General features: G+C 39.7%; 1 protein-coding gene across 4 annotated transcripts; it reads right to left on the bottom strand.

Moving 5' to 3' along the window:
- Nucleotides 1-529: 529 nt before the first annotated feature.
- sap130a (Sin3A-associated protein a) lies at nucleotides 530-19,819 on the bottom strand. 4 transcript variants are annotated; one of them, XM_036570376.1, is made up of 21 exons: nucleotides 19,618-19,819; nucleotides 18,694-18,810; nucleotides 18,329-18,591; nucleotides 17,581-17,745; nucleotides 17,348-17,474; nucleotides 15,383-15,507; nucleotides 14,508-14,632; nucleotides 14,069-14,216; nucleotides 13,447-13,537; nucleotides 13,243-13,347; nucleotides 12,501-12,642; nucleotides 12,198-12,316; nucleotides 11,093-11,377; nucleotides 10,828-11,005; nucleotides 10,405-10,503; nucleotides 9,865-10,217; nucleotides 8,239-8,493; nucleotides 4,733-4,858; nucleotides 3,479-3,582; nucleotides 3,173-3,286; nucleotides 530-1,835 (listed from the first exon to the last, which is right to left on the bottom strand). In XM_036570376.1, the coding sequence occupies exons 2-21, from the start codon at nucleotides 18,794-18,796 to the stop codon at nucleotides 1,677-1,679; spliced, it is 3,186 nt and encodes a 1,061-aa protein (XP_036426269.1). In that variant the 5' UTR covers nucleotides 18,797-18,810; nucleotides 19,618-19,819; the 3' UTR covers nucleotides 530-1,676. The 4 variants fall into 4 exon arrangements, with proteins under 4 accessions (XP_036426269.1, XP_036426268.1, XP_036426271.1 ...); XM_036570375.1 differs by having other exon boundaries at nucleotides 10,828-11,008; XM_036570378.1 differs by lacking the exon at nucleotides 10,405-10,503.
- Between the last annotated feature and the right edge of the window lie 1,948 nt (nucleotides 19,820-21,767).

The following is a 21,767-nucleotide window of genomic DNA, read 5'->3' on the forward strand; positions in this document are numbered from 1 at the left end:
TCAGGGTTTGAGAAAGGTGCTATATAAATAAAATTTAATTAAATGAAACAATCTGCTCCTTATAGAGACAAATCAAGTCCATTACAAATGCCAGCCCCCCTATGCTGTACCTGCTCCCCACTCCTGTGGGCATTCTGGGCCACCTTTTCCAACTACTGCATCTCCAGAGCTCAATACAGGTACCAGTCGGGTTCTTTTCTGCTATCATCTGAAAGGAAAAACCTGATAAACGGACCCCATTTAAAACATTTCCAGATTGCACACACAAAAAAACAGAACTCATTCTATTTACTAATGCAGGATCAAGGTGTGGCTCTCTGACTCCCTTATTAAGTGAGTATACTGCTGGGGAGATTGTTGGAAGGTAGCATAAAGATAAAAGGGGCAAAAACCTGTGTCATTTTACATTTGCAACAAAGCTGTTTTCTAAAATCAAGTGCAAAAAGCAGACAAGCGTAGAGTCAAACTCCACATCAAATGATGCATCTATTTGGCAAATCTACAGCGTAAAAAAACTACACGCTCCACATATAGTATAGTTTTCTTTTACTGCAATAGCACATAATAGTATACAGAAAAAACGAAAAGAAAAAAAAACAAATGTACAAAAGAGTCAAAATTATTCCTTAAACCCAGTTTACCACAACATTCACTTACAATCAACCTGTAAAAGAAGAGCCACGTTAACAGGGCACAAAAATGGTCTCGGAGAACACAAAAAAGGACTTACGGTCAACACCAAGTCAATCGCATTTACACAACAATCTTATTCTGAGGCTGAAAGGTAAAACAATCCACATTCTCATTACACAATTATATTGTTCTCTTTCAAGTACAAACTCAACCTCCTTATGTATCACCACCAGCTGTTCTCCAGCGCATCCGATTACTATCAGCTTACTAAGTGAAGAGAAAAAAAAATGTACAGAACGGATGTTTGCAGGGCTACAGTTTACCACTAAATTTAAAATCTGGGCTGAAAATTTGGGGATATTTTCCCAAACAGACCTTAAACTCGTTTGCTTCTTCAAGAGTGTTAAATGCAAACACACAAATTCCACAGTTACACTCATGACAGAAGGCACTGAAACTTGGACAGTATACACACTGTTGTAGCGTGTTTGTGTGCTGCATACCAAGATTCATACCCGCACATACTTTTCTTCAGTTGGCTTGTCACATTTTAAAGTGAAAAGTACAGTCTTGGACTCCAGTGATTTTCATTTTGTGACATGATGGATCAACAAATACGAGTGTGTGAGACTTCGTCCACTATGGCAAATGCTACTCCACTACAACTACAAAATGAAAATGTAAGGCAACTTAACACCTTAAAATCCAAACTAAAAGGGAGAAAAAAAAAGAACCAAAAACATGAGCCGGACTAACTGGGCTGTTTAATACCCACGTAAGCAGACATTAGTCTTCAGTAAGCAGCAGTTCCTGTGGGTAAGCAGTTTCTGTGAGTTCAGTTTGTGGTCTTAGGGGGGCAAAGTGTTTAGAACCTCCTTCTCTGCTCAAAAGAATATAAATGAGGTGACAGACTGGGTGATTGTGCACAGCAACCTGAAAAAAACATGACTGGTCCAAATGCCAGACCAAATATTTCCGTTTGACCTTACTGGTGCATAAACAGAGAGAGAAAGAAAAGAAGCAGGAGAGAGCTCCTGTCACATCTAGGTCCGCTCTTTGCGCTTTAACTTGGAGCTCTTCTTGGCAGTGCCATTCTTGTTGAGCAGCTTGAGAACTCTGTCTTTATGGTCCAGCACTTTCATCATAGTGTCCCTCGCCTCTGTCACCTGATCCATCACCAGTTTGCAGCGCTGCATGTTACCCTGGACAATACACCAAAAGAGAGAGATGGGAGAAATGATGAGGCTTATTAAACTGTCTCTTTAACTCCATGAACTTCAAGCTTATGAAGTGTTGACATAATGACTCACAAGAAGGACAGCAACAATTAGTTGACAAAGTCAATTCATTGTCAGCGACACTATGGCAAAAGTCATGCTCTATAATGGTTTCGTAATTCCAATAGATCACAATAAGCTAAAGAAAGCACAGGGAGCGACAGGGACAGAAATCTGTTTTGTTGCTCCATAAAAGAAGAAACAATTGGAATTGGACAGAATCAATTCCTCCCAACATACGATTGCCAAATGAACGATGTATGTAATTTTTTTTCAGTTTATCAGTCTTTTCAGTCATTGTTACTTTGGTTGATAACACATTGTTGGAATTAAAGATGGCATTTTAAATATACTTGCTATTGTAATATCTGAATTTTTAAAGAGTTTAAGAGATTTTTGTCATATAATCATGACGGAATATCATTTGAATTAATATTTCATAAATGGTAGTATCGCATATCATTCACTTCGCAAGCAGCTTTTTTCTGTCGCTATTTCCATTAGCATCAAGCTAACAGAGATAATTTCTTAAAACAGATTTATTATTTAAAGTGCTTAAGATGCATATGTATAATACTCTTTACCTCATGTTGCAGTTACCATAAATAAAGCCCTTTCGGCCTACTTGGCTCTGTAAAAATCATAATCGGCCATAAAAATTTATGATCAGAACATCATATCCCTACGTAATGGTTTGATCAGGGGAGTACTAGTCGATCGATTAAACAGAAATAAGCAGTACTACAGCCCTACCTACAAGTGCCTAATCATTAAAAAGATTAAAAAAAAAGAATTTTGTGTTCTCCAGAAATAAATGAACGATCAAGCTAATTTCTACAAGCTACTTAATGTTCTAGAATTGTCATTTTCCAACTGATATTTTAGGTCAAATCGAGAATCACTAACAAAACTGCATACCAGCCTTTGAAAATTTCATCTACGAGACACCTGATCTCATCGTTATAAACAAAAATCTGAGCCAAATTGTGCAAATACAAATCAATACAGTGGAAAAAAGGAAAATTCAATGCAAACATGACAATCCTTTTCCACAGTGACATGCAGAATACATGCTAAAATGAAAAACAAAACCTTTGTTACATAGTTTTCACTTTGTTTTACCTCTTTCTTCTCCATACATCTTTAAATGAAACATGAAAAGGAAGTTTTATTTTTGGCTATGAGAGCTAATATTAAACTGCTAAGCAGAGCAGAACCAAACAGCAGTTTTTGAGGAGCACTGCAATGCCTCTCAAACATACCTGAATTAGTTCATTGATACGGTGCAGGTCATCATCAGCTCCTGCTCTTTTCTTTGGGATGAGCCCTTCCTGCAGAGTGGTGAGGCGACTGTACACATCATGCTCCAGATTGGTCTACAATGACAAAGGAACACAAAGGGGTAAATATCAACAAACATACGAACGGAAAAAATATGAGTAAAATTCACATTAATCTGACTGCTTCCCAAAACTGCATTTAATTCTGGACCTTTGCCGTAGGACTCAGACACTGGCTCTGTGCAGTACAGGGATCACTAAGCAAGCAGGATTAGATGTAGCACTTACCAACTGCATGAGCTGGGCAGCACACAGATGCACCTTCCAGCCCTGAGCACGACACGCAACTCCTCTCTGACTGGCCACATCTTGGAGAGAATTCTTCTTCTCCTCTGAAAAAAGAACAATAAAAGGTGACATTGAAGCCAAAAACCATACCAGCAAAAATCCATAATGAAGTGCTCTATGAACAAATAGTGCATAAGCAAGGTTGGTCCAGTATGGCGGGTCAAAAATATAGTGAGATCAAAAAACATTTTGCAGCCTCTGGTTGCATCACTCAATTTTTCTTTCTTTCTTTTAAACAAATGACAATTAAAACCCAACAGAATGGTACACTATTCTACTTTAAATAAAAATTGTTGTAAAGATATATTTCAATACAAAGTTAAATGGTGGCTTTATAACCAGTCACCATACTGTCATTTTCAACAACCAAAACCTGCCAAAAGAAATACTTCACAACCAAAGAAATACCTAATGGACAGGAAATCACAACAAATATAAACCTGAGGACTACAAAAATCACTAGGGAGCTAGCAATGTGAATTCCACTAAATTAACAGAAAGTCAGCTTCGCTGAATTATGAGTTGATTTCACTGAATTGATAGAAAGTCAATTGTGAGAAAAAACCTACTGCTTTATCAGATAGATATTATGATACGGAGGGAGCGGGAAACAAAATGTTTGAATTAAATTCATAAGTTGTCACATCATTTTAACTGAACTCTGCATAAACATTCTCAAACGACTTCATGACAGCTTCACTAAGGAAAGGCCTCCTTAGCAATGCAGAGCATCCTGTTGAGGTCTCAGCATTTACAGCCTCAAATTCTCAATGGAAGGGAAGCTCAAAGTCTCTCTATTACACTGGAAACTGTCTATTAATGCAGTGATAGACGAGAGTGATGAAATAGCTGGTGTGTTTTATGATCCATCTAGGCAGCTTGCCAACAGGATGAAATTGTCAAAATAACATTACTGATGTTAACTGATACTGACACTGTGTCAAGAGAAGAGAAACAGGGCAGTACAATGAATATAAACTGTAACACTTAAAAAAAACCTTTTTCCTCTAAAGATTCCACAGGCCACATAAGAATGTGACACTCAGTTTCAACCGCATTACACAAAATCAGCTGTTTGCTGATACTAAAGCTAATGAAAACATGAAAACATCTGTTTTGTTAAAATCACTGATACTGTGACACTGAAAACAAACAGCAAAAATATTAGTTAAGTGACACAGCAGAAGCACTAACCTTTGACTCTAATGTCGCTGTACCTCTGGAAATGATGGTAGGCAGCTTTCCATGGGTTCCGATAGTGGCGTAGGAGTGTGATGGGTGGTCTTGGGCGAACTGGCACATAGCGCACACCCTCTTCATCTGGAGGACACATTAAAAATACACAGTCAATTTCTTTAACTCTACATATACTACTATACTAATAAGTAAAAAGAACCAAAGCAATTGAAGCAACAGTTAGGGTGGACGATTTCCAAGCCAAATTCTTTATAGCTGGATAAAGACAATCTTTTAAAAAAATAAATGAATAAATATATAAAAATAAAGAATTAGGGATGCATCGATACCAATGCTGGTATCGAGTATTGGCCCAAGTGTACGCTGCTGCACTAATGAACAAACCACTCAAACTGGCAGTGATCTAGGGTATGCACGCACACTAAAGTGTTGCTGACGTTGTGGCAGTCGGACACAAAGTCGTTGGTCATTTTAAACATTCCGCTTTTGTATACTTCCTCAATATGGGTGGAGACACACAGGCTATAGGCAGAAAAAGTAAAAAATTGAGCAACCAAAGTCTGTATATGCCTACTTTACTCTATCTGACTGAAAAGAATGGAGGAGGTATAAACATTAATACAGTGATTGTTTTTAAAAGTGTGTTTGTAATAGGCTGTAGAGAGATCGTACTGTCCTAAAGTATTTCTCAGTTTGCAAACTGCACAGGTTGTTATTTTTGAATGAAACAGCTTTACTGGAAATTGTTCACAGACAGAGCTGCCTATAGAGGCTGTGCTTCACGTAGCATGGACCGAGCGATTTCGTAGAGCATGAGCATATAAATCACACGTACACTGTCTACTCAAACGTACAGTATGACCTGTCACCAAAGAACAAGATATCTAAAATTGCAGAGTGTATGCCCTGCTTTAGAAGACATTTAACTACAGCTCAACCAGCCATCCAGCCAAAAAGACTTCAGCAAGATGTAAAACTCCATGAGCTCCCCAGATGTGATTCCTGCTGTAACTGTGCTACAGAGACTGTTGAACGAGACAGATGAGGAGCACAGTACCCATGAAATGTACTTACAGCTGTATAAAAGTCCCTTTTTGACAAGGAACAAAGCCCACTTTTCTCCACTGCAATGCTCCTGGATCCAAGGCAATTAATGCAACATAGCAAGCTAATACACTTTTATTAAAATAAGCTAAATCTTAATGATTTATAGGTTACTATACAACAGTTCGTTCCAGCCATGCAAGCCGATAGGTTGAGAAGCGTTCTAACCATGCTGTTATGGCAAAATAATGCTGATTTTTTGGACAAACACTGTATGACTCCTAAGCAACGACTTTAGAGACCCTTAAGCCATTTGAACGTTTTTACTTCTTACTTTGCACACAAATAGAAAATTTCATTTAAGAAAATTTAAAATTACATTTGACCAACAGCCGATTTGGTCAGACTCTGAAGATGAGACTACACTAAATTCTGAAACTGTCAGTTGGTCTGTGAAAGGAGATGGAGAACGAGCTGTAGGCTGTGCAGCTGGTAGGGGTGGGGGAAAAAAAATCGATTCTAAGACGCATCACGATGTGGACGTGAACGATTCTGAATCGATTCACAAATGTCAAAAAACGATTTTCTAAATATTTAATTTATAACGTAATGTTGATGGAACGCAAAAAGCCGAACTTGGAAGCGCGGAAGTACAGCGCCCGGACAGTCTGTGGCGGTACATAACAAAAACACTACTGGATGAGCGAGAAATCCGACCGGCTCCCTCTGCATTAAAAGCTAGGTTAGGTCAGGAGTCGACAACCCAAATGTTAAGAAGAGCCATTTTGTCCTTTCAAAAAAAATTGCGATGTTTTAGTGTTTGACAGTCTCTCGTTGCAGATTTAACGTACCAGGAAACCAACTGCAGTGCTTATAAATGCAAATAAGTCCATTCATCTCCAAATGTTCGTCTTAAATCTCTCTCTTTGCCTTTTCATTAGCTACTAGCTAGGCGAGATTGCTGTGTGACCTGCAGTCTGCACGAAAGCCTTCAGGGTTATAGGGTGGTGAATTAGCAGTGTTTAAGACCATTTATTGTTAAAACAGTGTTAGGACGATCAGCAGAGCTTCATTTTGCTGCAAAATGGGGATCATTTTATTTTTTATCAGGACAGTTAAAGAGCTGTATGTGGGCCCCGAACTAGCGTATGGAAGCACTTTGGCACTTTTTTGAAGTTGAAGGGGAAAAAGGACCTGCACAAGAGCCATACTATATGCAAGTTGGGTCACACTAAAATATTTTGGAAACAACAAATATGAGAAACCATATTACATGTTTCCACCCTTTTTCCGTCCAGTTGTACTTGAAGCCAACCAGAGGACAATCAAGCAAGCGATGTTAAAACTTCCACCCAATTCAGAAGCGAATTACAAACTCTATCGCAACCTTTATTGTCAGGGATTTGCGTCCGTTCTCGGTCGTTGAAAACCAGAGCTTTCGCGCTATGTTGCACACTTTGGAGCCGAGATAAAGCGTCTTGTCTCCAAGATATTTTACTGACAAAGCACCCCCCCCACTCTCTACAACGGGACCAAAACCGAATTTATGAAATCACTGAAGAAAACGGGAAGAACACCTGTAACGTGCTGCGTGGACATCCATTGCCACAGAATCTTATTTAACCGTAACTGCGCATTTTATCACAGATGAGTGGCAGTGAACGAGAGTCTTCCGGTTCACTTACCACATCACTTCCATTTGTTTTATTAATAAAAGATATTGGAAGTAAATTCATTGTGGATCATTACAAATACTTTGCTTTAAAACTACCAAGTCGTCAGACAGTGAGAAAAAAAATCCTGTATACAAAAAAAGATGCATCAAGATGCATCGATAATCGTTTTATAATCGCATCACAGCCCTCTGAATCGTAATCGAATTGTGAGGTGCCTAGAGAGTCCCACTCCTAGCAGCGAGTGAACGGAGTTCATTACTCTGATGTAGCAACAAGCTGCTTGTTAAAAGAACTATAATTTGGAGGAAGGAACGGCTAACATTAAAACATTAAATGCCACGTTCATGGCCTAATTTATTTATTTATTACTTCATTTATTTAACTGTTGTATAAGAGCAACAGAACACTCAAGGTCGTGTGTTATCGCAAATCACAGCCGTGATGTTATTTTGTGATAACACACAGGGAGTGTTCTATTGCTTAAGGGTACACTGCACTCATTTACACTAATAACTACTTCAAAATAAGTAGGCAACTCTTTATGCATCATATAGGCGTACAAACAAGTATTTGCACTCGGTCTGAAAAAACTGGTATCGATGCATTACATATATTAGATAAGTAACATTTAAAAAAAGAAATAAGGGCAATGCTGCTTGAAAAACAATGTTTACAAGAGTTAGCTGGCTAACTCTTGCCAGCTATGAAAAGAACAGGTAGCCATAATTTTAAACAAACAAACGAGAAACGAGTGGCTTTTCCCATCGTTGACAGGGCACTTACCCACATATTCCCTGGGAGGTGACTCTTGTCTTTCTGCCTTGTTGCCAGTGGGTCTGCCGCTGGCCCTCTCCTCATCCGTGCTGTTTGTCTCCATCATCTCACTCTCCTCTGTGGAGATAACATGCTGCTGCTTGCGGGGCTTCTTCCGTGGGGAGGCCCCGGGCAGGAGGTCCCCAGGCTGAGGGGGCACAGTGAGGCCCGAGGCCTGGGAGGAGAAACCTGAAGCTGGGGCAGTTGATGAGGGGATGGAGAGTGCTGCAAAACAAGAAGCACAGAGGTTTTACAAACGCAGAAACATTATTGTGAAATACTGTGAGTCAGGTGATAGTTATGTACTTGGTTAACCGTTTGAGGTCCCAGTACTTCAATACTGAAATCACTATTCAGGTATTCAGTACATCTGATTATGTGGAGGCAGAGAAAATACACAGGCCAACAACTCAATGAAAAACAGTGAAATCGTACAATTTTTTTTTCTAACAGAACTGTAAGTAAAGTGAATTTTTTGCAAATATTTTCAAGCAAGCATGTTATTTAACACTAACACTTCTAAGCCCTTACTGTTGGCTTATTGCCAAGGACGTGAGTGGGAAGGCAGACATATCGCAAAATAGGTTAGGCTGATGTTAACATCAGGTCTAGAAACAGTTAAAATATATTTCTTTGACAAACTAACGCAATGGTACATCATTCACTAAAGAGGAAGAAACCCAAAGAAGACGTGAGTCTCCGTCAGTGTGGTGGAGTGATTAGCTGTAGTTTTAGCTTCTGAGGCAGTCTTTGTTATGTTTCTCATCCAACATGAAACCCTACTGATTTCCCTTGGCAATTTTTGAATAATAAAACATATTTTGAAATGTATGCCTCTCCGGGATCCCACATTTTTGTGCAACACCAGTTCTGCCACAGCTGTAAACATGGCTAGGCAATATAGCAATTATTATCTTTATTGTGATAAATTTCATCACAGTATGTCACAATATGCTTCTATGAATATATTATGGATATGGTCAGTACCTAAAACACTGATGTTTGAATACAAATAGAGCATAATTAGACCTGTTTAACTGGATTTTGTGCAGTGCAGTACGTAAATGGTGAATATGAATCACTGGATTCACAGGTTTTGGTCTTTTAAACCAGGCAGTTCTTTGTCCATCCCAATTTATCAGATGTCAAAAAAATTATTTGTGACTGTGTATTATGAAATTATTTCATTATGACCTTACATTTACGTCATACTGCCCAGCTGTACATTATTTTCAAAAGAAATCTGTTTTTTTCCTTTTTAACCTGGTAAGTGTTTATGAATTATTATGGATACTCAAATATCAATGTCAGTCGAAAGGTAAGCGCACCATTTGACGGCTACTGCTACACCGAAATTTCAGAGCATAATTATGCATAACTCATTGTGCTAAATAACCAGACTTTATGATCCTTCATTTGTGTAATTAAAATTCCAGTTTGGCCCATTAAAGATTAAAAATGTTACTTATATTGCAATTGTGGTGAGCAGTAAACATATTAATAGAAATTGTGTAAACAACAACAACAACAACAACAACAACATCTATCAGAACCATGTGGCATTTTCAGCATTCAAACAAAAGAAAAACTATCCACCTGGCTGCGATGTTTCCATAGACTCCGCCTCCTGCTTGACTTTGACTTCCGAGAGAGCGGAGCTAAGGGCTGCTGTGCTACTGGCTGCTGGCTGAGTAGGGGATGCGACAGCATTGGCCATTGAGGCAGGCACAGGAGGAGTGACAGCCATGGCTGCAGGCAGGGCAGACAGAACTGCAGCTGGCTGGGAAGGGGGCGGTGGAACAGGGGCCAGCAGAGTGGGAATGGCCTGCGATAAGTGCTGGGCAGGAGTTGGTAAGGGCTGCTGCTCGCCTCCATGAGTGGGCAGTGCCTCCACCGCAGCCATCACAGGAGGCGTCATGGCGACATGGACATCAGATTTAGGCTTCACTCTAAGCAAACAGAAAAACATAAGATGCATTAAACTGTGTATTTCCTCATTTTACCAAAGAGAACATCAGTCATAGGCTGTAAAAGCCTTATGCAGATGAGGACAGTGACTCCTGGGATAACAAATTAGTCCTAGTTGCATTCTCCTTTGGTATTATTCCAAATAAAGGAGCATCAGCCAGGGCTTACCCTGCTGGTCGTGGGGATCCCGCCAGTCTTACGCCACTATCCACTCTCCCAGAATTAGGCTCGTTCGGCTGCGCTGGGATGAGACTTTTACGCACAGCCCTAGAAATACACCCCAAAACCAGACTCAAGCACAGCCCCAGAAATTCACCCCAAAAACCACACACTGGTCTAGTTTATTATCTTGCTCTCCTCTTGCAGAAGGGGGATATCTTCTTAAAGGACAGGGGCATGCACTTGTTTGTATAACCACATCATCTGGCTCACCCATGCAGCTTTCTAAAGAGATCTGATACTCACTGACTTCCAATCTTGATTTCAAAAAGACTAGCATTCATGCAGGACTACAAGAGACAATTATATAAGTCTCAGACGTTTTTTTTAGAATATGCTACTTATTTGAGCATAACCTGACGGTCCACTCACCCCTCATTCACAGGCTTCTTACGGAGGATGCTGGGTCTGGGGGAGGAGACTAGCGTAGGTGCACCTGATCCTGCCCCCTGTGGGTGCGTCTGAACAACAGTGGTGACAGTCTGCGTAGCGCTGAATGTGCTGCCGATGGGGTTTGTCACAAATGCAGTGCTCTCAGCCAGAACTACACCTGCTGAAGACCAAAGACAACAACTTCCAAATTGAATGTATATTGTTCAAATCGGAAAGTAAATGTTTGTTTTTGTTTTTTATTTACCTGATGGTTTTGCTTCTGGCTGTGGCTGCTGTGCAGCAACTGGTGCCTGCTGGATCCCCTGTGTGCTAATTGGTGTGGTGGCATGCAGGCCCTGCACTCCAATGGGTGCAGGCTGAATGCCTTGGGCAGTCATGGAAGCTGGTTGGATATTCTGGGTGCTAATCTGTGCAGACTGCAGTCCGATGCGATCCACAGCCATTAGCTGCATGGGGTTCAAATGCACAGTGGTGGCCACACCCACACCAGCCTGGGCAGGAAGAGCTGAGGTCGGAGTCTGTGCTGTGACTGGGGTGGGGTGGGGGGGGGGAGAGAGAGAGAAGAAGCAAAATAAATAAAAATATAAATAAAAGATATTCTTGTAATCATAATCCCCAGCTGGGTAAAGCATACAATAAGAAATACAGCAGAAACGAAACTTCAACAGCAGAAGTGATCCATGTTCTTCTTTGGAAGAGGCCAAATTTATTGGTGGAGTTAAATATTTGCCATGTGACAGTAACAAAGAAGAGAGAAGTAAGTAGAGCATTTTCTCTGCAGCGTTTTATTCTTGTTTTTTGCTTGCTCAAGTTTGCACTTAAACTGTTACAACCAACAAAGTGTTTCCCTGTGCTGAGCTTCAATCCTGCTCTCCCATGAGGAGAGTATGCAACTCAACACATGTGCATAGCTCAAACACCATTTTGTATTAAACCATCAGCCTGTAAATATACTTCAAAAATTATACTTATTCTCACTTCCAGTGTTGTGTGTAAAATTTGTTTCTTGTGTACTGTCGCGGGGAAGCTGTATTACCATAAATAGCTATTAAGTATGTATGTATGTGTATACACACTCACGCACACACACACACACACACCTTGTCATTTGCTTAAAGGAGAGGTTAGATAACTTCACAAAAAATACTCTAAACGGACCAAAAAATTTATATCAAAATTGTATGTTATTATTGCAAATAAAACAGCAAAAAATATTAATAACAACATTTCAAAATTTTGAATGGTATTGCACCTTTCATTGTGCATTCTATACAAACACCATGAGGCCCAATATCAGTGAGACTATGATATGAACAAAACCATATAAATAACACATTGGTTAGGTTTACCTGGGTAGGGTCGAATGGTGGACACAGAGCTGGTAATGGGGGTGTAGGTGTGTGTCAGCGGGTAAGCAGATGAGGGGTAAGTGGGTAAAAAGTACTGGAACTGAACGGGCACTGATGGCCTATACAAACAGAGCAAGAGAAATTGTCAGCATATCAATAAAACATATCTAAATAGCATGCCCATCAGAAATCACTGCAACTGGAAGGCAATTCTCAGGCTTCCTCAGCTGTAAACAATTAGCACTTTATCAAATGCCTCAATCACATGAAGAGTACTTAATGCTGCAAAATGTTAGCTGTCACCTGTTGTCACTGCGGGCCTCCATGGCAACAGGGTTTGGTGAGGAGCGGTGGCCAGAGATGGGGATCAGGCTGGTTCTCTCTCCAGAGTACTCCGACTGAATCCGAGGGGAAGTGTGGGCAATTGGCTGAGGGACCACTTTAGCTACACACACAAAAAAATGTTACGAGAGAATGGTGGCCCAACCTACACCAGACAATAGAGAAATGTATGCATCTGCAAGTTAAATTGATTCTAATACAATTATGATGTGCTGTATTTTTGAATCAGAAAGTGTTTAAAAAAAAAGGTCACAAACGTGGTTAAAAAATTTCTGTATAATTAAACGGATGTCATTTAGTCAAAAGTCATTTAGAGTGTTTAGATGTGTAACTCAAAAGAAAACCCAAAAGTTCTAAAAAAAATAAAAATAAAAAAAACAAAAAAAACAAAAAAAAACCAAACAAACAAAAAAATTTGATATATAGTCACCACTACTTTACTATTTCCAACATTACAAATAAAAACTAAGAAGACGTGCAGGTTCAAATAACTATATTCTGCATTGTTATGCATTTTACATCAAACCACTCTCAGTGACTTTGTTTACATCTCACTGAATGAACAGAAATACAGAAATATCTGTGTAACTCCCATTTAAAAATTCAAGAACCTGACATTGTTGAAAGTAGTACAAATATCCAGAACGGGCAACCTAAGAAAACAACAGTTGTCACTGCTCAAGGTATGTTGCTTAGTGCTTACCAACAGGAATAGCAGAGCTGGTCACAGCTGTAGCATGGGAGGAGTGGGAAGCCACTGTCATGGTGACAATGGTATTGCTGGTCATCTGGGTGTGGGGTGCAGAGCCTTTTGGATGAGAAAACAAAATCAGAAAGGCCTTCCCAGACATCTACTTGGAGAACAGCGAGCCTTAGCACTTCTAAAAAGACTTTTCCAAAATCCTACCTGTTGTGGTAGTCGATGGGACAGTATTAGTAGCTAGGATGGGGGCAACGGTTGCTGCAGCAACAGGAGTCACAGTGCTGAAAATAGGCTTCTGTAGAGAGGAATTCAGTCTTTTACTGAGTTTTCATTAAATTAAATTCATTAAATTTCATTCTTAGGCTTACACAACAAAAGAAAGATTCATTGTTATTGTCTTAGCAACTGCATCACACCTGTGCACTTTATATTATATTGACATCCAAATAAGCTTGATTGCTTTGATTATAGTGACTAGTTGAGTTGGACAACAATCATTAATTGGCAAAGTCGATCAGACATTAACTGTGTCAATTATGGAAAAAGCCAAAAAAGTTGTTTACTTAAAAGAAGCCTATAAAGCTCTTTAATGTTTACATGACACACACAGCCATTCCATTGGCTCCTAGTGTTTCAATGCCCCATAAAAGATAAAACTACTTGTAGCACAGATGGAACTTGGCAGTGTAGTGACACAGCAAAGTGTAACAAAACAACTCAAGGCGAAATAGTTTAATTAGTCAACTGATTGAATAACACCTAACATAATAGTGAACTACATATCAACTACACCAATGCTAAAGTTAAAAAGGTTAAAGAGTCTGACCTGTGTCATAGTGTGAGGAGGCTGGGCTTTCTGGGCACCCATGGCAGGATGCGAGGGCAGTGTAATGCGTGTGGAGTCTCTCGGGGTTGAAGGCCGCTGGATACTGAGGGTAGCAGGGGAAGGAGGGTGGATGGCAAGGCCAGTTCGCCTGGAAATGCAAACAGCAGTACTGTTACAAAAGCACTTCTAGCATGCTTTTATTTTACGAGTGATCCACTGTGATACAGCACATATCTTCTGTTTAATTGCTAAACTTAGCACTGGGGAAAAAAAAATTCTAATGGTAGAAGTGTGTTCTCTGTAGAGGATGAGTTAACTTATTTTTCTTCAATCAACAAAACATGTAATTTGACCAGAAGTGCCAAAACTTTTGCATATGACTATATTTAATGAAATGTCTGCGAATTGTGAAAAAAAACTTGAGTTCATGGTAACTTACCCATGTACTATCTCTGCTGCATGGGTAACTGGAGGGCTGATGACCGGGGACTGGGTTCTAGCTGCTGAAATAGGGGCGACCACAGTGGGCAGGACAGCAGTGGATGTGGTGGCTGTAGGTCGAGACTGCACACGCAGGAGTTCCAGATTTAAAACCGTGAAAACTCAACATCAATGTTTCATAACACAACACTAAACACAAAATTCTTAATACGGAAATGACATGAAAATGAATCACCTCGTAAGATACAACTTAGTTAGGGGTGCCACTAACGACTATTTTTCTACTGATTAACTTACTGACTTATTTACAGATTTAGTCAAATAATCTAAACAATTAATTTTCCGCAAAAATATCAAATTATTATGGTATTGCCTACACAAAGAAATGTGCTCAAAATATTGGCAGAAATGCGCACAAACACACTGGCACAATCAATGCAGAATAAGCCCAGATTCTAGCCTGAACATGTTCTCAAACACTAATCTGAATACTCCCATAGTTTCGATGCCTTGAGTCATCGGAAAGTTTTAAATACCTCTTTCTCAACAAAGCCAGATGCAGCCGCTATGAGTTTTTTAAATTGTAGTTTGTATGGAGCCAAAAACAACTGATGTCATGCACGCAGCAGTTACATAGTGGTATTCAGGAAAAGCATTTGTTATTTTAATTGAAGCATTTTAGTAATCAAAAAGGTAGATTTATAAAAACAATTAAAAAATAATGATGTGTCAGTTTAAAATATTGATGGTGATACATTTTCAACGTCGACATTATCGATTACATTGATTAATCACAGCAGCCTGAAAATTAGTAGTCCAATATTTATAGTATAAAATGACTGGCAAACAGCTCACACAGGGATTTGAATGTACCTGAATAGACTGGTGGATGATGTGCTGTACGGCTGTGGGCTGGCCCGGGCCTGCATTAGCTCCACAAGCAGGTCTCAGAACAGTAGGGCCTTTGGTGCTTGACATGACAGCTGCAGCAGCTGCGCCTGAAACCCAAAGCACAGAAAAACACACAGAAGGTCATTACACTCGCTTGGAGTGACTTCATCTTACTGTAACAATCAACAACTAACATCCAAAATATATCACAAAAAAATTGATCACGACTGGAATTTATCATGTACAGGACTGGCTATACTTTGTTACAAATGTTCTAAGGCGTACATTTAAAGGTTCTTCATGTAATTACCACATTTTGAGTTAAGTGACTTTAATAAACATGCTGCTTCATAGTCTGGTAAACTGCCTACTATCTTAAGTCATGTATTAATATATATAACTGTTTTGTTGCAAGTTACACATGAATCACCACATTATCAAGTAAGCTCCTAATGAACGTTGACTGAAATCTTCCCAAACCAAGATATCACTACAAGAGAAGTTGTTAAGATTACTAAAACAGTTTACATTCCTGTTTACATAAACTGTAAGCTGTCTTGCCAGAAACAACACAGACATATGTAAATGTCAAATAACATGTTTTGTAAATTCTCTAGCTAAAAAGAATTTAATATCAAAATCTGCTTGAAACAAACTTAAATATGACATATTTGCTGAATTTATTATATTTAAGAAAAACTGAAATAAACTGTGGCATGTACAAAAGATTGGGCACCCTTTCAGTCTATCTACCAGTATTGTTTTTTTTAAGGTCTCAAAGCTAATTCAACTCATTAGGTCTTAATCTAAAATGTCAGGTGTTCCAGTTCCAGAGTGCAACATATTATCTGACCCCCTCTCAGGCTGTTGTGCTTACACTTTACAACCATAGGCTCATCTAAGCAACTGAGGATCTGAAGTTAAAGATAACTGACTCTTACGAAGCAAGAAAAGACTAAAAGAGATATCTAAACACTTCCTGCTTGCAGTTTTCACTGTCTAACTACTGAAGTCAAGACAACATCTGTAGTACAAGACAAATCTATGAAAAATCTGCTTATAGACTGGTCAGGTATGCAAAACTAAACCCCGACATTACCGCCAAGGACCTACAGGTCAGCAATTGTGATGCACCACCGTGCAGTGTTCACCTACATGAAAGAGTCATCAAAATGTAACTTTGATCATCAAAAAAGTGAACTTCTGAAGTAAACAAAACACCATCTACATAAACCAGAGCCATTTCGAAATTAAGTTTTGTGGTGTGATAAAAAAAAAGAAAAAAAAGGCAAAAAAAAAGGAAAAAGCATTAAGAAAATAACACCTTGCCAACTGTTAAGCATGGGGGTGGATCTATGTAGTATGGCAGCCAGTGGCACAGCAGAGAGAAGAAAGGAGTCTACTAAATATCAACAAATCCTGGAAGCTAATGTTCCACAACCACCAAAGAAACTGAAGAAGCTGCATATTACAAAAAGACAATGATCTAAAACACACTAAAACCAACCATGAAGTACTTCAAAAAACAAAAGATTTAAAGTTTTGAAATAGTCTTCACTGTCCCCACATTTGAAAATCTGTGGTTAGATCTCAGATATGCTGTGCACGCAAGAAGACCCATTAATATATCTAAACTAGAAGCATACAGCAAGGAAAAAAGTGAATGGAAAAGAGAAAGATTATTAGTTGACTACAAGTGTTTGAAGGCTGTGACTTTAGCCAAAGGGGTCTTACTAAGTACTGACTGAAAAGGTGCACAAATAAATTCATTAACATATTCCATGCAGAAGTGGGGTTAACTTCATAACAAAAAGGGCAAAATGCCTGAACTTTCACATACAACTGTATTTACTACAAACAAAACAAACTCAAGGCTTTAACAGCACCACTGATACAGAACACAGTAAACATGAGCTGAAACTTGGAACAGAATTGCTTTAAGCTGACCTCGGGGCAGGTGGGAGGTGAATGTGTGAGGGGGAGCAGCTGGAGATCCAATCTGCAGTGCAGGGGTACTGCTCCTGATGATCTGCACGTTGGTAGCCATGAGGTGGTGGTGCAGGTTACTTTGTCCCTGCAAGAATAAAAGACGATTTACATTCTCCATCTCCATTTTCAGCCCTGTGAATAAAACAGATACATCCTAAAGCTGGACACACCAACGAGTGTTGCAGCCCTACCTGCTGACCACTGATGGTAGCCACAGGGATGGAGGCTGGAGCCATACTGCTCTCCAGGGTAACAGTAATATGTCCAGGAACCTTTGCTTGTCCTGGAATGTGCCCTTGACTAGCAGCTGGAGCAGGGGCAATAAGTCGACTGGGTACTGGGGGCTTCAGGCAAGCCTGAAAGAAACTTCCAGTAACACTGCATGGCTGATATCTGATATTAATGTATCCAATTCAACTCATACAGATCTTCCAATAAATTCTTGCTTGTTCAAAAAGTGTGAGTAAAACAACAGGTTGAGCCAGAGGTGGCGGTACAGTCCTTCTGCAATTAACAGTGCAAACACTCATCAAAAAACACACAAACATAATTAGCTTTTAAAAATCCCAACAGCAGTATGCACATGAAAAGAATAATAAAAAAGAAATGTAGAGAAATAAACATACATTTATCTTCAGCACTCGCAGTGCAAACCTAACTGTGCTGCAGTAATTAGAATTTGGTCATTTAAATTTAAACCTGATTAAATTATTCAGCTTTATTTTGAATTATTCACCCAGAAATCTGCACATTCGAAAAAGAAACCCTTTGCCTTTGAGCCTGGGGTCAAAGTATTTGTTATGTTTGAGAGAATAAATTAGGTATTCTCTGTTTAACATCAAATCCTTTTCAATGTGAGATATGAGGAAGATGTCAGCTCCCAGTTCTGTTAGGGACATAAGTGACCCAAGAAAAGGACTGTGAAAAACTCTGTGAAACCTTCACTGCTCCCTCGGTGAAGGCAGGCTGCTGGGGCTGGGTCAGGTGGGCTGGTGGAGCAGCAACAGTGACTGTGGGGCTGGGCTGGATAGGCACATGCTGGGGCAAGGCTGAAGGCGGGCCCAAAGCCTGCACTTGAGGATAGGGCCTGACCACTACAGTCTCTTGCTTCTCATCCCGGAATGGTAAAGCCCCTCCACCAGCGCTGCCAGTGGGCAGAGGGTCCTGAGGATGATCTGCCTCTCTGTTGCCTTCTTCACCACCTAGAAAAAATTATAAACGGGTTTAGTCGCTGATTCAAAACATTCTGCAACATACAAAGAAGAGCTGAAAAACGGCTAAATAAACTGCCAATGTGCCTCCACCTGGTTGGCTTCCTTGCATGAGGCTGTTGTTGCCCGTGGGTGCAGGGCCTTGGGCAACCCCTGAAGGTGGCAACGGTGCTCTAGGAAACTGCTGAGAGCTCATCTTCTGTCAATAACCTAAGAGCGGAGAACAACTGATGAGAGAACACCTTACTTTCTGTTAAAAAGACACTATTAAATCTTTACTTTATTTTGATTACTCTACTGTGAAGGCTTTGTAGGCCTTGTCATAACTTTACGCTCAACTGAGGACCTATTACATACTACTTAATTAACCTAGCGTTAGCTACCATTTCAAAACATTAATCTAACCTTTATTGAGTTTCAGCAGATAGTTTGTTAATAATCTGCATCACCAGAATATGCACACAGGGGTCATCCCAAATAACGTGGAAGCAAATAACTTCTCTATCTTAGTTGTTTGCTAAACAGTCCGCCTAAAGCAGCCTATACTACTTGGGTTAATACTTAAACGCTTTGCAGCCAAACGCTTGACACAACACTGGCTACAGTGTAAACAGTGCTTGAGCACATAACAATACAGCAGCCAAGTTCACAACACTCTTCTCTTAGCCTTCATTTTAAACGCAGTACAAGCCAGCCAAGTGCGCTACCTTGACTTTATCCATGAAAAATGAACTAACGTTAACTTTTCCACAACAACAAACCCAGGTTAACATTAATGCTAGCAAGTCATTAACGCGGCAGTGAGACAAACACAGGCAGCGAACAGAGCTAGCTAACGTTAAAGTGACCCTAAGAGCGAATTATGGACGTTATTTTAAGCATACGGCTTTACGCAGCATTTATGAGCAGAAACAGTAATATTCTAAAATCACACATTAAAACACTAAAGCAAGTTATCTGTACAGCTGTATTCGGGTTAAGATGGTTAGCTTAGCTTAGCTGCGAAACATTATTTACCAGATTCTTAATAGCTGTCCGTCAAAGCGCTTCTGCGGCTGTGATAGCGGCCGACTTTCATGGTTTTTATAATCGGATTGATTTTTAATCTTGTTGCACGATTTCGTCACTGCTGTAGTTCTCAGAAACGAGAGAAAAAGACTGATATTTGTCCTGCAGCACCGGGACTGTGAGGGTTTAGCGCCGCTCCATCGCTGTGGCGTGAAAACAGCAGCAACGAACAGTTTGAAATGGAGGAAAAGAAAAGGGCAAAACTGCTCTTCAAAATACAAGTCTCCATCTCACTGTATTAGCTACCAGACAAGCGCTGGTAGGATTTGCCACGGTACATTAACGGTAAATTTACAGTGAATTAATTAACGAATTATTTAAATACTACTACTACTAATACTAATACTACTAATAATAATAATAATAATAATAATAATAACAAATGATAGAAGTGATCGTATTAACAATGTGCAGGTTAGTTATTTCTAAGACCTTTATTTCTCCATGTTAGCTTTAGCTTTAGCACGAGTTATGTTTTACGTACTGTTACCAGAGCCGGTTTAAAGGCAGCCTCGCTACTTCCTATTTCTCCCGTTATATCAAAACTTGACTGCGAAACGCCAGAGGGCGCCCACGAGCGAGTCCTTTAATGGGCATAAATGGAGATAAACGGGTAAAAACGAAAAGCTAAAATAGTTTCTTATCACCTGTCCAGGGCTTTTCTTTAATTTTGGAAAGTAAAAGGATGTATTTCACTAAAAGCAAAGAAAACTTAACTGTACAGTTCCCTTTATAGCAAACGCTAGTATTACTGTTACTGAGTTCCTGATTGGTTGACATTACTGCTACTGAGCGCTGATTGGTTGGCGAGCTGATAAGCTCTGGTCAGGCTGAGCGGGGTGCCCGCGCTCACTGACGTCATGAATGTACACGAGGCGTTGTTATAAACTCCAATAACTTAAAAAGTTCAAAAGCGCGCAGAAATATAACAGCGGTGTTAAAATGTTTTGTGCTGTTCTGTGTTCAGGACTTGAATGAATTCTTCTATGCAAAAATAAAAACTATGATTTTGCTCAGATGCTCCATATTAACCCTGTTTCGGACCGAGGAGGGTCCTCTGGGGTTTGACAAACCAGGAACACATTATTGAGTGGCAGCTCTCTCTACAAATTCTCTGCTGTTACTACCATGCTGAACTAAAATAATGTAATATAAGAGTACGTTTTTACAAATAATATGTCTAATAATTATCGGAACTGGGATTACAGTGTAAACATATTACATTTAGCTTGGCCAGACCCAAATACTTCAAAAAGACCAATTTAATAACACATTCCTGCCGTTAATTTCCACTTGCCTGCAGAGTTGTCAATTTTAAAGCAAAAAGGAATGTAAAACCGGACTGTTGGAAGGTAAATGTATCGCCTTCAATTACGGTTCAAATATATGTTGTTTGAGAGGGATGAAAGCGTCGTTAAAAAATGTCAGAAAAATGTCTCTTTCTTACTTGTGCCACTAGATGGCAGGATTAAGCTAGAGGTCGGTAAATCAACTTTTATTTTCAGCACTTGTTTTGAGTAGCTCAGGTCAAAATGTCAGTACATTTTCTTGGTTACTACAGCACTCCAGTGTACAAGAACATGCTGTAATCCATTAAAGGTGTACTGTAATTTATATCCGTGTTAGACACTAACATGGATATAAATTTGCACTTTTGAACCGTCTTGACACACTTCCGCATCCCACAGCACATTGTAAGAGGAACAAAGCCTGTGTAACTAAATGCCCTAGACACTATTGCATCTGAGGTGTTCAGTTACACATATTCACAGTTCTGCAGACCATCACACCTCACTACTGCATTCCAGAACTCATGGCGTAACAGCAACAAAATGACGAAGACGTGCAGCCTACTTGGCCCAAAGTCAGGAACAATTTTATTTCTTTCTTCATGGCCAGCTCAAAAAGAACAATATAATCCAAGTGCTATGAAGAAAACCTTCAGTTCTCAAACAATGCTGTTGTCAGGCTGATACCATTGCTTGACTACTTCAGTGACCTGATGCTAGCTTGATGTTATTGTATGTTTGGCCCTGCGGTGGCTGGGGTCCGACGGCAAGAAACTACGTCCCAAAATATCTCCCAGTGTGATTGTCCAT

Source organism: Colossoma macropomum, unplaced genomic scaffold, assembly GCF_904425465.1.
Source record: "Colossoma macropomum unplaced genomic scaffold, Colossoma_macropomum, whole genome shotgun sequence".
NCBI classification, from domain to species: Eukaryota; Metazoa; Chordata; class Actinopteri; order Characiformes; family Serrasalmidae; genus Colossoma; species Colossoma macropomum.

Bases quoted from the DNA above. Each gene is read 5' to 3' on its own strand.
- sap130a (XM_036570375.1), bottom strand. From the start codon at position 18,796: ATGAGCTCTCAGCAGTTTCCTAGAGCACCGTTGCCACCTTCAGGGGTT. The intron at 15,508-17,347 runs GTCAGCTTAAAG...TTTGGGTTTCAG, and splicing joins CACCTCCCACCTGCCCCGAG to GCGCAGCTGCTGCAGCTGTC. The intron at 3,287-3,478 runs GTAAGTGCTACA...TTGTCATTGTAG, and splicing joins CTGCCCAGCTCATGCAGTTG to ACCAATCTGGAGCATGATGT.